Raw genomic sequence first — 15,776 nt, forward strand, 5'->3', positions numbered from 1 at the left:
CGCGCCCGGGAGTACTTTTTGGTGATTTAACCCCCAATTCCAACCCTTGATGATGAGTGCCAAGCAGGGAGGTAATGTGTCCCATTTTTATAGTCTTTGGTATGACTCGGCCCGGGTTTGAACTCACAACCTACCGATCTCAGAGCGGACACTCTAACCTCTAGGCCAACGTTTTTCAACCTTTTTTGAGCCAAGGCACATTTTTTTGCGTTGAAAAAATGCGGAGGCACACCACCAGCGGAAATCATTAAAAACGAAACTCAGTTGACAGTAAAAAGTCGCAATTTTTGGATATGACTTTTAATCATAACCAAGCATGCATGACTATAGCTCTTGTCTCAAAGTAGGTGTACTGTCACCAGTTGTCACATCACACCCTGACTTAATTTCACTTTTTTGCTCTTTTCCTGTGTAGTGTTTTACTTCTTGTCTTGTGCTCCTATTTTGGTGGAGTTTTCTCTTTTTTTGGGGGGGGGGTATTTTCCTGTAACAGTTTCATGTCTTCCTTTGAGCGATACTTCTACTTTGTTTTAGCAATCAAAAATATTTCAGTTGTTTTTAATGCTTCTTTGTGGAGACATTGTTGATTGTCATGTCATGTTCGGACGTACATTGTCTTTGCTCCACAGTAAGTCTTTGCTGTCTTCCAGCATTCTGTTTTTGTTTACTTTGCAGCCAGTTCAGTTTTAGTTTCGTTCTGCATAGCCTTCCCTAAGCTTCAATGTCTTTTCTTAGGAGAAGTCACCTTCTGTTTATTTTTGGCTTAAGCATTAGACACCTTTTTACCTGCACACTGCCTCCCGCTCTAGACAGCACCGACACTCAACAACAACACATCATTTGCAGACTATAATTACTGGCTTGCAAACAATATTTTCTAACCCAAATAGGTGAAACTAGATAATCTCCCACGGCACAAGCACAGTGGTTGAAAAACACTGCTCTAGGCAACCGAGTATATAGAATACAAACTTGAACTCACATTTTTAGTTAACTGAAGATGCTGAAGATAGAAGCGATAAACGCTCCTGGGTATATAGAAGACACACCGAGAATGAAGCCATGCGCAAATGAAATTAAATGCTGATAGGGCATGTTGCAGAATTGTTGAGTTGTGGGTGGAAGTTGAGGCTTAAAACCTTAAAAAAAAGAGTCAGTCAGCAATGGAATACAACAGTTTAATTGAAGTACTGAATTGTTAGAAAAAAAATACCCCCCCCCCCCATTCCTTCTTGCTGCTCTGTACAGATGCTGATAGGCAAGAAGTCTGCTCACATATCACATACAGACTTCTTATGTAATCCAAAAAAGATCTTTGTGCAGCCAGCAGGATGTGCTGATGGAAAAGTTGCGTTTTATTTTTGTCGACTTGAGGCCAGGTGTACTTCCTGTCCTCTGGAACCTGCACTGGATGGTCTAAATATCCTTGATGACATCCTCCAGCTCTTCTTTGGAGTACATGTGGAAGGTCTTCCCTGGCTCCACTGTTGCCAGCTACACAACACACACACAATGACACTTATCCATTAGATTAAAAAATAGGCCTGTCAAATCATTAACATTTTTAATCAGACTAATCCATTTTTAAATCAATCAGGATTAAACACCATTTGCAACCATATCTGAAATGTGATTTTTTTTCTGTATTGTACCAAAAAGACACAATATTAGATAATACTGAGGGCAACACAGAGTGTAGTGGTTAGCACGCCTGCAGTGAGTCAGGATATTACTCGACATAATCGACAAAAATGTGTCGACAAAGATTTTATATTGTCAACACATCGCTAAAGTACACTATGATTGATATACCGCAACAGAGTTACTGTATTTTCCAGACTATAAGCCGCTTTTTCTTTCCCCATGCTTGGCACCCTGCGGCCTATAAAATGGTGCGGCTGATTTATGGATTTTTTTTCACTAACGGCCAAAATGCTTTGTGTTCAACAAATAGTTTTCAAATAACACCGACAGAGACACTAAAAAGGTGTGGTATTGTTTTTGCTATGGCGCCATCTTTTGGACGAGTTCGCTCCCTGCAAAAGCTACGTGTTAAAAATGTACTTCCTGATTGTGCCTTGAACCGGAAGTACAACTGCCCATCGCGTTTCTGCTCGAAAGGAATCTTCATTCATCACTCGAAGCATCGTTTGTAAGTTTTACAATATACTGTATCTAAAACAATTCTTACTTACTAAACCGTCCCGTGTGATGTCTGTAGGAGTGTTTTCATGCATATTTGTACATGCTATCGTGATGTAATCAAGTTAGCGTCTTTGGCGTTAGCTGATATGCTAACACATTTACAGTGTCTGTGTTAGTATTATTACCTTACAATGGTTTTCTCTTTGTACTGTTTCAGTTTCACAAATTCACAAAAACGTCACTGTGGAATTATTGAGTCTGTTTAGCTGATTGAAGAGCTAGCTTCCGCAGCGATTGGGTCCATGACGATGACATCCGTTTTGTTTGATCAGCCGTTTTACTGCCGCGTTATAGACACCATTTGGAAACAAAGTACGTAAATAAACATTTATGGAATAATGCATGTTGATACATTCTAGCGGTGTGCCACAAATATGATAGCAAAAACAAAACGACTGCGGCCTCAATCCACTGAAACGCCCTCGGAAGCGGAAGCGGCTAACGCCCCTTCACAGTTTAAATCACTTATCCTCACCTACGCGGCGGCAAACAAACTATATTTCCTACAAGTGTTATTATCATTGGATGTTGAGGAATAGCTAAACAACCTACATTAAACATTGAAAGTGGATACAATAAGCCATGCTAACCGGTAGGTCCTTGGTCACAAGAGGGCTTTAAGGGCAAAAAACCAAAGATTTAAATGAGAGACAATAGTAAAGAAACTAAATGCATATTTAATTGCTATTGTTACACCACCATCATGTGTTTTTTTTCTGATTATAATTGTGATCAAAAATGTAATTGTAACAATATCCGCATTGGTACAGTATGAACAATTATGTAACCTGTAACTACTTGGTATTAGATCCATACCCTAATTTGTAGTATTATCGATAACTAATGTAAAACAGAATGAGTGCTTATTAAATTTTAACGGAAGTGTAGCAAGAATTCCCAAGTAGATTCATAATAGTTTTGAGAAAATACAACTGGGAATGACAAAATATGTCCTTTCGAAACATAGCAAATAATATTTTGTGATATATATCGTTGTGGCAGGGGGCTGCAATGTGTATTGCAATCTAGAATTTAGTCTGTAATGACATTTATTACTTAGGGCTGGGCGATATATCGATTTACTCGATATATTGCAGGTTTGTCTCTGTGAGATATAGAAAATGACTATATCGTGATATTCGACTATACATTCTCACGCAGTTGCTTTTAACTGCGGGCATTACACTACAGGCTTTTCCCACTCTTTCTTGTCGCTTCTTCTCACAAAGACTTAAAAAAAGTGCACCTTCTTACATACGTCACATACTGTCACGTGTAGACAGGTAGCGACATGGTAACATTAGATGTGATGCTAGCGGTGCGGTGCGGGTGGTAATACAAGAGAGAAGATGTGAATCTGGTAACAAATGAAGGAAGAAATAACTCCCAAGAAAAACAGCAGGGGTCCATCGTCCGGCGGTGGTTTGGCTTCAAGCGGGAATATGTTGGACATTTATGCGGCAAAAGCGTTGCTACAAAAAGTAGCACCACTCCTAATGTAGCATCATTTGAAAAGTCACCCGCTAGAGAATGAGGAGTGCTTGAAACTCCGCATGTCAACATCTACGGCCGGTGCCACACCAACAAAATGCCGAAGCAACTATTTCCAGATCAACACCGTATGAAAAAACGTCAACAACTGAAGGAGATAACGTCTGCAGGAAACTATTATGCAGCTGTGGAGAGTGAGGCAGGGCACGCCGGAGCCCGCTGCAAGATGGCGATGAGGATGCGTGGCCGGCACTCCGACAGCGAGGCAGGGCACGCCGGAGCCAGGCCCAAGATGGCGGCGAAGAGGCGTGGATGGCGAGCGAGCGGCGAGGCGGGGCACACAGGGGGCGACGCTGCAATTGGGATCAGGTGTGCGGGCCGCCCAGCTGGGCACAATTAAATAATCTGTAAAAGGGCAACAGCCAGAAACGTGGGGGAGAGAGACGGAGAAAGGAGACGGATCCAACAGGAGGCGGATGCAGAGCGAGAGCAACAGAGAAGAAGAGCAAAAAGGAAACGACGACGTGCTGCTGAAAAGCAGACGACGCAGCGAGCAGAAAACGGAGGCGCAGAAGAATAGCGACCCGACCAGAGACGGCGTCTTTATTGAAAGAATAAAGAAGTCTAAACCTGCCCAAAGCTGTCATTCCTTGGTGGTCCTTGGAACCCTGACAGTGAGAGTCTGTCACAGCAGCTCATTTTTATTTGACTGTTATTGAAATATCTTGTGTGACATCATGCACAAAGGTACACTTTGTTTTGATATGACATCTTGGTGACATTCACAAAAGTGCACTTATAGCTTATTTCAAAATGTCTCTGACAATCTTGCACTTTCTGTTTTGGAAATTACATGCATGTTTGTGCCACTGCTTAATAACTGTTTAATAAATACAGTTTTGCTAAATTGACTTAGTTGTGATTTCCCTCTCTGCATGAAAGATTTAAATGAGCATATACTAATGCAGTATGAACAAGAATGTTTTAATGTAGACACATAATTCAAGACTAAGGCAAAATATCGAGATTTACTGTATTTTTTACTTATGTGTGAAATTATTAACACATTACTGTAAAATATCAAATAATAATATTTATTTCATTCGCAGAAGAGACGAAGAAAATGGCAGCAATCGTCACACACGTGTCAGCAATCGTCACACACGTCAGCAATCGTCACACACACGTCAACCAATAAGAATTCGGCGTGGGAGGGTCATGGCAGAAGTGCATTGTGGGTCATGGAACACTAACTGCTATAGATAGATAGATGGATGGATAGATAGTACTTTATTGATTCCTTCAGGAAAATTAAAATGCTACTGCCGTAGCAATTAAAATGGATCATTTCATCGTTAGCGGTAACTTGTAAAAACTGAGAACGGCTAAACAAAAATGGCACCGAAAAGGAAATCATGTACTGCAGATTACAAGCTGGACGTAGTGAAATATGCAGCAGAAAACGACAAGAGGAAGCGGCGCATACCTTTGGAGTTGGCAGAGTTGTTTAGAAGCGACATCGAGGAAGAAGATTTCATCGGATTTATCGATCAGGAGTGACAGATTGTTTGGTAAACGTATAGCATGTTCCATATGTTATAGTTATTTGAATGACTCTTACCATAATATGTTACGTTAACATAGCAGGCACATTCTCAGTTGGTTATTTATGCGTCATATAACGTACACTTATTCAGCCTGTTGTTCACTATTCTTTATTTATTTTAAATTGCCTTTCAAATGTTTATTCTTTGTGTTGGATTTTATCAAATACATTTCCACAAAAAATGCGACTTATACTCCAGTGCGACGTGTATATATATATATGTTTTTTTCCTTCTTTATTATGCATTTTCGGCCGGTGCGACGTATACTCCGGAGCGATTTATAATCCGAAAAATACGGTATATCGTGTATTGTGACATGGCCTAAAAATAGTGAGATATTAATAAAAGGCCATATCGCCCAGCCCTACTATTACTAAGTAAATATGGTCCTGATTTGTAAACAAGGCACGCACCTCGATGTTGGTGGAGTTGAGTTTTTCCTCCATCACCTGCTTCAGGATGGTGAGAGACGACTTGATGGCATTTTTTAGCGTCATGGACTGTAAGTTGCCATGGGAAAGACAAACAAATACAAAATCAATTGGCCTGATCAAGGGCAAGGTGGTTGCTGACAAGCTCCGACCTTGTGGTAGACCTCCTGGAGAGAACTCTGTGCGCCCTCCGACGCGGAGCCGATAGCCCGAGCGTCACACTGCACAAAGGTTCCTGAAGGGTCCATGTGATACCTGGATCCACAGAACAAACACTGAACACACCTTTGCTGTGACATCTACAGAAGTCTGCACAATACTTCCTGCGACGTACAGCTGGGGGCCTTTTTCATCCACTCCTCCAAAAAGAAGTGCCACTCCGAATGGTCGACTCTATGGAGGTTACAACACAATTTGAAGGACTTATTGCTATGCATATGAACACATCTGACTATAGGGCTCGAAAGGGCATGTGATTTCACAATGCATTGTGGGTGCTGGGGAGCCATTTTTGCTGGACATAAGTTTCGTTGAGACAGCTGTACTGTACCAGCCGTAATGTGGTTGTGAATGGAGACGATGCCAGCGCTGCCTGCAGGAGCAAAGGTCACCGCCTCTGTCCATGGTGCTGAGGACAGAGCACCATCAGACGGGGGCGTGGCAGTGCTGACAGCGAGACACAGCTGGCAGGTAATTAGATTTCATAGGTGGTACGTGGTATTCTAATCATCTGTTGTATTTACCAGTAAGCAGCCGGGAGCAGGAGGGGAGAGAGGATACGGACGTGACTGAAAGGTCATGTTCTGCGGAAGATATAATTGGATAAAAACCCATGTGCATTAAAACTTTGTTAAAAACGGCACGCTTGGCTCCTGTGAAGGGTCTGTCAGTGGGACGGCTAGGACGCGACTTCCACAGTGGTAAACTGGATTAAAATGGATCCTCCAAAATACAAAAATCATGGGACCGTCCCAAGACAAACTACCTTATTCCAAAGGCTTGCGACCTGGAAAAAATAAGTAAAATTGATGGAATTGGTCTATATGAGCATGTCCAACAGATAAGGTATTTGAGGAAGGTAGCGCCATTGTGGAAGTCAAACTTGTATATATGGCGTCAACACAGTCCGTTTTTATACCGGCGATCTCGGAATGCAGTCTGTTTCAGCTCATTGTCCTCCGTTTAAATTGCGTGTGATCTACAGCTTTCATCTCTTATGTTCGAGATGAGTGAGGGTGCCCAGCCTCATTCCATAAGCAGCGGTCCCTGGAAAAACAAGCCCATTGTTACTTTGAAATAATTAGATAACTGTGCTACTTCTCCAAAAATAATACTTATTCATTAAAGACTAAGCCCCCTCCAGCTCCAGGAGGACCCGAGTGACGTGTCTGCCCAATGACGTTATAACTGTAGAATGATTGCGGGCGAGTTCTTGGTTTCTTATGTGGGTTTATTGTTAGGCAGTTTCACTAACGTCCTCCCAGCGCAATAACAATACACAACAACAGCAGTCACGTTTACGTCTGCCACTCTACCGTAAGGCAGTTCATCTGCCGTAAACAGCATGTGACACTCTTAAACAGGACAATACTGCAATCTAATCTACATGCACCACAACACCTCCAGGTAACTTCAACCCTTTACTAATCCTCCTACATTCACATCCCATCTCCCCGGATTGTAAAAAACCTCATGTAAATAATCAAATGTATATACTTGTTCTTATGCTATCTGAACTCACGATGTTCTCTGCTCACTGTACTTATCCTACCAAGTCACACCTACACTGTTTCAATGTCCATTTCTCTGTTGATGCAATTGTTGATGACTGAAGTACTGATATCAACCAAAGCTCCTCATCCCACCTCCTGGTTTGTAAATAATTCAATGTATATACTATGATGATTAACTCGTGTGATGACTGTATTATGCTGATAGTATATATTTGTACCATGAATTGATTAACGTGGACCCCGACTTAAACAAGTTGAAAAACGTATTGCGGTGGTACCATTTAGTGGTCAATTGTACAGAATATGTACTGTACTGTGCAATCTACTAATAAAAGTTTCAATCAATCATGCATATGTGACAATAACACTTTAGAAAGTGCAGTGCACAACTGCAAAACACAACAGCTGTAAATATACTCTTCCTCTCTTAACCACGCCCTTAGCCACGTCCCAACCACGCCCCACCCCAACCACGCCCCCAACCCCCCACCTCCCGAAATCGGAGGTCTCGAGGTTGGCAAGTATGATGGGCAGTAACAAGCTACATGTAGCTAAGCTACGTAGCTTAAATACATTTTCCGGTAGCTTGGCTACTTTTTTAACAAGTAGCTTTTCCTGTAGCCTAGCTACTTTTTGAGCCATGTAACGAGGTAGCTTACATCATAGCTACAAGCTACAAAGAGAGAAAATGGACTGCAAATCCAGGCCAAATAAAAATATGTAGAAAATCCAATGACCTATGAAGAACATCCATGATGACTTGTTGGTGTTTGTATGATGAGTCACAACTGGCTAAGGTTAGGGCCAAACATTACGGACTGGCCAATTTGAGGCATGATAAGGAGAGTCATCGAAACCAGGAAGAGAAATTATAATAGACACTCATGTCACATGACGACAAGGGAGTCAGAGACAGAGGGACGCTTCAAGCTGACCACGCAACAAAAAAATAAACAAATTTGAAAACGTCAGGAATTTTCTCCCACAGATAAGATTTTCCTTCAGTGATGAAGATGACGTGCACAATAATATTGTGTATCCTTAGCCATATTTGGACATTTTAATTACCCCTTGGGGATTAATAAAGTATTTCTGATTCTGATGTACGTATGTGTTTAGAGAAAACACCCAAAACCTTAGTTTTTAGTTGTTTACTTTGTAAACCAAAATTGTAACTGCTCACCTAACCTAGGACAGTGGTTCTTAACCTGTGTTCGATCGAACCCTAGGGGTTCGGTGAGTCGGCCTCAGGGGTTCGGCTGAGGTCAAAACACATCTGACTCATCATGTAAATACAAACTTCTCCCTATCAGCATATTACATATACGGCAACAGCTGACTGATTTACGAGTGTGTAATTTTTTGTGAGTTTATGCACCGGTTTTGTTGTTTGAACAGGGTGATGATCATGCACGGTTCATTTTGTGCACCAGTAAAAAAACATGGTAACACTTTAGTATGGGGAACATATTCACCATTAATTAGTTGATTATTAACATGCGAATTAGTAACATATTGGCTCTTAACTAGTCATTATTAAGTACTTATTAACGCCTTATTCGGCATGGCCTTAGTATAACCCTAACCCTCTAACCTTGGCCCTAACCCTAACTAAGTAACTCTAAATTAAGTCTTTGTTACTTAGAATACGTTCTGCATACTGTTACTAAAAAGTGTTACTAAAAACATATAACTTTGTCTTGAATTTGACCAAAAAAAATTATATATATATATATATATTATATATATATACATATATATATAAACATATATATATACATATATATATATATATATATATATATATATATAAATATTTTTCACTAAAGAAGGGTTCGGTGAATGAGCATATGAAACTGGTGGGGTTCGGTACCTCCAACAAGGTTAAGAACCAGTGATCAAGGACATGGAACACAAATTTAGAAACACACATTAAGATGAGTTGACTTCATAAAAAGTTTTCCTGCACATAACCATTACCAACTGTTCCCAAACAACACACAACTCATTGTTGTTTTTTTTGTTGTCAAGATATAGATAGATGCTGTTTTTTCCTGTCGGTAGAGAAAATGAGTAACATTATAGGGGTGGGCCAAAGAAAAGGCAAACTAAATAAATACATAGAGGGGTGTGGGGACCCCTAGAGGTAGTTGTAGGGTGTCCCCAGCAGTTAACAGTAATAATATTTGTACACTCTGTTACATTAACATTGCTATTATACATGTGGGCCCATGGATAGAAAAGTTGTTAAATGTTGCTTTGATGTAGCAAGCGAGCTTTGCCGTGTAGCTTGTAGTGTAGCTTGCTACAGTTCCCCTGTAGCTTAGCTACATTTAATGGAGAGTAACTTGTAGCTTAGATTACTACATGTTCCAATTAGCTTGCCCATCACTGAGCAGGTGATGGCATTAAAAGTCACGTTTAATTGGCTCACAGCTGCCTTATTAGCTTCATCACCCGACTTCCTCCGGCTTTGCGTTCACACTGGAAATTAGAAAAATCTAAAAAATGTTTTCCCCTTTAGGCGATCATGACGACGGTTGTGGAACTTAATGATCCCGCACGTTCGCACTGCGTTTTGAACTTGTTAAAGAAAAAAACACAACTTCTTGTATTAAACCATGTAAATAGGCAATTCGGAGTCCAGCAAGACCCACAATGCAATGTGTTTCCACCTCACACTTCCAGGCACTGTGGGAAAAGTGAGGAGATGAGCACAGCCACTGACCATCGCCCCGGGGTCGGCGTCTTCTTCCCCAAACTGCAGTGCCAGGTTGGACACAGCCTGGGTCACGCTTTCCACCGTCATGGTCTCGTTGTACGTGAACCAGTGGTTCTGTGGACGAGCACATTAGGTGGGCTTCAATGCAGATCACACATAAATAAAGAGAAAAGGAACCTTTAACAGCATCCATACCTGTGTTTCCACTCGGGCTTTGTCAATTAAAGTCTTGGCATCAGCTATCAAGCCACTCATTGCACAACCTTTGAAAACAGAAAAGCAAACGCTTGATTAGTATTGCATATAAACCTCAGTTAAAGCTGCAATTATATCAAAACCTAACATTCTGATCCCAAAGATGCTATTTATTCGAAGACTAACACAAGTTGTATCTTAAAGGCTGACGAATAACATTTTCTGACTTCTAAGCATAGAGTAGTGGTTCTTAACCTTGTTGGAGGTACCGAACCTCACCAGTTTCATATGCGCATTCACAGGGGAACATATTCTAAGTAATAAAGACTTAATTTAGAGTTACTTGGTTAGGGTTTGGGTCAGGGTTAGAGGGTTAGGGTTGTAATAAGGCCATGCTGAATAAGTATTTAATAATGACTAGTTAAGAGCCAATATGTTACTAATTTGCATGTTAATAAGCAACTAATTAATGGTGAATATGTTCCCCATACTAAAGTGTTACCATGTTTTTTTACTGATGCACAAAATGAACCGTGCATGAACATCACCTTGTTCAAACAACAAAACCAAGACAGTGCATAAACTCACAACAAATTACACACCTGCAAATCAGTCAGCTGTTGCCATATCCGTAATACGCCGATAAGGAGAAGTTTGTATTTACACGTTGAGTCGTTGAGGTGTGTTTTGACCTCCGCCGAACCCGAGGCCGACTCACCGAACCCCTAGGGTTCGAGCGAACCCAGGTTAAGAACCACTGGCATAGCTTAATAGCATAGTGGCATTGCTTTATTGCAAGTAAAACTGCTAAATTGGAATTCACCAAATTTATATAATTTAAAATCCTACCAACATACTCCAGAAAAAAAAAAACAGGCCTAAAAGGTCAAGCAAAACATAAAAGGCCAGGCGTGACGTCACATGCTGAGATGGTTATGTTTATGATTCGAAGTTAGACAAAGGTACAGGACGTGGTTATATATAGATAAAAGAAAACACTTTTTGAGGTGTCATTTTATGAAAGCAAATTAATTGTCCAGTCTTGGTAATAAAACTTAAAAATGATCTGTTTAGGGTTCACTTATTATTGATGAAAAAGCATATATAGCTGCGATTAATCACGAATCATTTTGAGTTAAAAAAACGCGATTACATATTTTAATTGTTTGACAGCCCTAATTTTTATGTGCAAAATATAAAAATCGCATATCGAATCGTAATTTTGGAGAGAAAATCGCAATTAGGCTTTTTCCTCCTATTTTTTCAAAATTAAAAAAAACAAAAAACAGAACCTCAGAATTGATTGTGTTGCTTTGTATTTTTATTGTTATTGAAATATTTTTCTATTTTGTTTCCACTTATACACCCATTAATTACTTTTTAAATTAGATCTCAATCCTGTACACTGCTGCTGGAATTGTAATTTTCCTCAGGGAACTCTCTTGAAGGAATCAATAAAGTACTATCTATATATCAACCAAATGACCTAAAATCTAGCCAATCAAAGTCATCATGCAATAACTGAGGGTTGTGCCTCCTCTCACCAATGTGACCGTCGATCTCCACAATCTTCTCAATGCTGTTCGGCTCCATTAGTGGGGAAGTGATCCTCTTCTCCACAGCCAGGCACACCCCTTCCGATGTCTGGATACCAATGGCTGTGGAGCCAAGCTGGGAATATGGAAAGAAAGGTTGAAAGAGTTCAAACTATATAAAATAATATTTATAAGTGTGAACATTCATTTAAAATCTTGCAAGATTACATACAATATGAATAATATTAAGCAGACCACTTACTTTAATAGCCTCAATCGCATATTCCACCTGGAATAATCTTCCTTCAGGAGAGAATGTGTTGACACCTCTGAAAGACATCACGAATAATGGTGATTATTTTTAAATGAACGCCATTGCTGAAAAAACCCTTCTGTTGTAACATTTCTCATACGCCGCAGGGTAATATTGAACTCTTTTATTGGCAACAACATGAAAATAGAGCGCAATAGTCAGAAATGTAAAAATTGTAATAGATATACCAATAACTATTACAGCAGAAACTAATAAAACAAGTTTGGGGAGATTTTGACATAATAAAATGCTAATAACTTAAAAACTGTAAAGGCACAAACAAAAATATTTGCAGCAAAAAAAACAGAGCACTAAAGGTTGGAACAAGTTTGGGGAAATTTGGACAAGGTCAAACGTCACAAAGTTGAATCAAAACGTTTACTTAAAAACTATAACAGACCAAAAAAACTTGCAGCAAAAACTAATGTGACAAGTTTGTAGAGATCTTGACAGAGTTGTGGCCTAGTTATGATTAACACGTTACTTTTACGTTAACGGAAAACATCCATCCATCCATTTTCTACCGCTTATAACCTTTTGGGGCTGTTGGGGGCGCTGGCGCCTATCTCAGCAACAATCGGGCGGAAGACGGGGTACACCCTGGACAAGTCGCCACCTCATCGCAGGGCCAACACAGTAATGCCAACCAGCAGGTTTCGGTGAGAAAATTGTGGTTAAAAAGTCCCTTCTTACTGGAGAAAAGCTGAGCTTGTGCCGTCCATATCTGCCGTCGACTCCCCTGAGACATTGGCGTCAAGACACCCGACTATCAGGTAATATTAAACTCACTAAAACACTAGCAACACAATAGAAATATAAGGGCTTTCCCAGAATTATCCTAGTAAATGTGTGTAAAAACATCGAGATCCGTCCCAATGCAATCACATTTTTTTTTTAACTTTTTTTTTTCTAGTCCGTCGCTATCAATATCTTCAAACACAAATCTTTCACCCTCGCTTAAATTAATGGGGAATTGTCGTTTTCTCGGTCCGAATAGCACTTTTTGTTGGAGGCTCCCGTTAAAATCAATGTGAATATGTGAGGAGCCATCAACATGTGATGTCATTGTCTGCGACTTCCGGTAGAGGCAGGGCTTTTCTCTAAGCACCGAAAGTTGCAAACTTTATCGTGGATGTTCTCTACTAAGTCCTTTCAGCAAAAATATGGCAATATCGCGAAATGATCAAGTATGACACATAGAATGGACCTGCTATTCCCGTTTAAATAAGAAAATATCATTTCAGTAGGCCTTTAAGTCGGGGGTCACCAACCTTTTTGAAACCAAGAGCTACTTTTTGGGTACTGATTAATGCGAAGGGCTACCAGCTTGATACACACTTAAATAAATTGTGTTTCTGTCCGTCATTCCATTGTACATTTTTTTTCCTTTTACGGAAGTTTTTTTTTCGGAGAGAATAAATTATGAAAAAAAAACACTCAATTGAACGGCTTAAAAGAGGAGAAAACACGAAAAAAATGAAAAGTAAATTTTGAAACAGTTTATCTTCAATTTTGACTCTTTAAAATTCAGAATTCTACCGAAAAAGTGGAGAGAAAAACTAGCTAATTCGAATCTTTTTGAAAAAATTAAAAAAAGAATTTTTGGAAAATCATTAGTAGTTTTTCCTGATTAAGATTATTTTTACAATTTTGATGACATGTTTAAAATAGGTTAAAATCCAATCTGCACTTTGTTAGAATATATAACAAATTGGACCAAGCTATATTTCTAACAAAGACAAATGATTATTTCTTCTAGATTTTCCAGAACAAAAAATTTAAAAGAAATTCAAAAGACTTTGAAATAAGATTTAAATTTGATACTACATATGTTCTAGATTTGCCAGAATAATTTTCTTGAAATGTAATCATAAGTTTGAAGAAATATTTCACAAATATTCTTCGTGGAAAAAACAGAAGCTAAAATGAAGAATTTACTTGAACATTGGTTTAAATTGTCAGGAAAGAAGAGGAAGGAATTGAAAAGGTAAAAAGGTATATGTGTTTAAAAATCCTAAAATCATTTTTAAGGTTGCATTTCTACTCTAAAATTGTCTTTCTGAAAGTAATAAGAAGCAAAGTAAAAAAATGACTTTATTTAAACAAGTGAAGACAAAGTCTTTAAAATATTTACTTGGATTTTCAAATTCTATTTCAGTTTTGTCTCTTTTAGAATTATAAATGTCGAGCAAAGCGAGACCAACTTGCTGGTAAATAAATCAAATTTAAAAAATAGAGGCAGCTCACTGGTAAGTGCTGCTGTTTGAGCTATTTTTAGAACAGGCCAGCGGGCTACTCATCTGGTCTTTACAGGCTACCTGTTGGTGACCCCTGCTTTAAGTTATTTACAATCCGGGGGGTGTGATGTGGCGGGGGTTGGGGGTATGTTAGGTTAGGTTGCTATCAGCATATTTCAGTCATCAACAATTTTATCAACAGAGAAATGGACATTTGAACAGTGTAGGTCTCACTTCGTAGGATATGTACAGCGAGCAGTGAACATAGCGAGCTCAGAAAGCATAAGAACAAGTATATACATTTGATTATTTACAATCCGGGGAGGTGGGATGTGGTGGTGTTGGGGAAGAACATATTATTCATCCATCCATCCATTTTCTAAAGATTGTCCCTTTTAGGTCTCAGTTGCATTCGGGCATTAATAACTTGAAAAAAATTAGACAAAAATAACTTCTGAAGCACAAACGATTGCAACGAGTTAGTGTGTATGTGCACAGCGTACATGCAAAACAAAGATGTCTACTGTGAAAGTGAAAGAGCGATGCCATGACATAATAGTTAGCTGCTAACGTTAGCACATGCAAACACAGACATAAATCTGCAGCCAGAATTAAGCTCAGCCCCGCCACTCGACATGTTTAAGAGTCAAAAGCAGCAGTAAAAATGAATTAAAACCCAGAAACACGACTGTGTTCCGTGCACTTTATTCACCAGCAATAAGAAACACATTTAATGACAAAGCAGTTTGTGCTGCGGCGTTTTTTCCACCAACCTGTCATATTCCGATCTCGTCAAGAACATCTTTCAACTCTGAACACAGGATCTGGGAACGCAGGAAGGCAGGGAGAGAATAATTAATACAAAAAGACAAATTCACATTGAAGTAGTTCCAGAAAAGTTAGCTGTGACACCCGGCTGGCTAGCGGCGGTATTTTGGTGGCGAGCATGCTAGCTTCAACAAATAAAACATTATCGTTCCAAGTACTTCAACGTCATAGCGACACAATGATATACAAACGACACGGCATTTTTTTTAAATAAATATAAAATGAGGACTAAAAAACATTCGTCGGAGTCACTGAATCTGTGGACTTATTTACCTCGCCGACACTTGAATGAGTTCGCTCGTTTGAGGGAATGGTTGATGGTGTAACACTGAAAGGCCACCGGGTGTTTGCAAACAGACAACAAACACCGTTCCGCCTGTCGAAAGTAAAAAAAAAAAAAATAATAAGTTAAATAAAAAACGGTAGAAAATGGACATAAGAAAAAAAAAAGTTAAATCGAAGTTTATTAAAGAAGCATT

The 15,776-nt window shown here is 39.4% G+C and overlaps 1 protein-coding gene across 1 annotated transcript; it reads right to left on the reverse strand.

Moving 5' to 3' along the window:
* Positions 1-1,164: 1,164 nt before the first annotated feature.
* Positions 1,165-15,673, reverse strand: psma5 (proteasome 20S subunit alpha 5). Its single transcript, XM_061922633.1, has 10 exons — positions 15,571-15,673; positions 15,243-15,293; positions 12,182-12,248; positions 11,929-12,055; positions 10,385-10,452; positions 10,196-10,303; positions 6,069-6,127; positions 5,887-5,989; positions 5,717-5,803; positions 1,165-1,494 (listed from the first exon to the last, which is right to left on the reverse strand). Exons 2-10 carry the CDS (start codon positions 15,269-15,271, stop codon positions 1,417-1,419), a joined length of 726 nt encoding a protein of 241 aa, XP_061778617.1. The 5' UTR covers positions 15,272-15,293; positions 15,571-15,673; the 3' UTR covers positions 1,165-1,416.
* Between the last annotated feature and the right edge of the window lie 103 nt (positions 15,674-15,776).

Source organism: Nerophis ophidion, linkage group LG16, assembly GCF_033978795.1.
Source record: "Nerophis ophidion isolate RoL-2023_Sa linkage group LG16, RoL_Noph_v1.0, whole genome shotgun sequence".
Classification (NCBI taxonomy): domain Eukaryota; kingdom Metazoa; phylum Chordata; class Actinopteri; order Syngnathiformes; family Syngnathidae; genus Nerophis; species Nerophis ophidion.

What these genes read in the sequence shown, in the direction of transcription:
- psma5 (XM_061922633.1), bottom strand. Translation starts at nt 15,271, where the DNA reads ATGTTCTTGACGAGATCGGAATATGACAG. An exon ending in ACGAGATCGGAATATGACAG is followed by an intron (nt 12,249 to 15,242) that starts GTTGGTGGAAAA and finishes GATGTCTTTCAG; the next exon opens with AGGTGTCAACACATTCTCTC. An exon ending in GGAGATCGACGGTCACATTG is followed by an intron (nt 10,453 to 11,928) that starts GTGAGAGGAGGC and finishes CTGTTTTCAAAG; the next exon opens with GTTGTGCAATGAGTGGCTTG.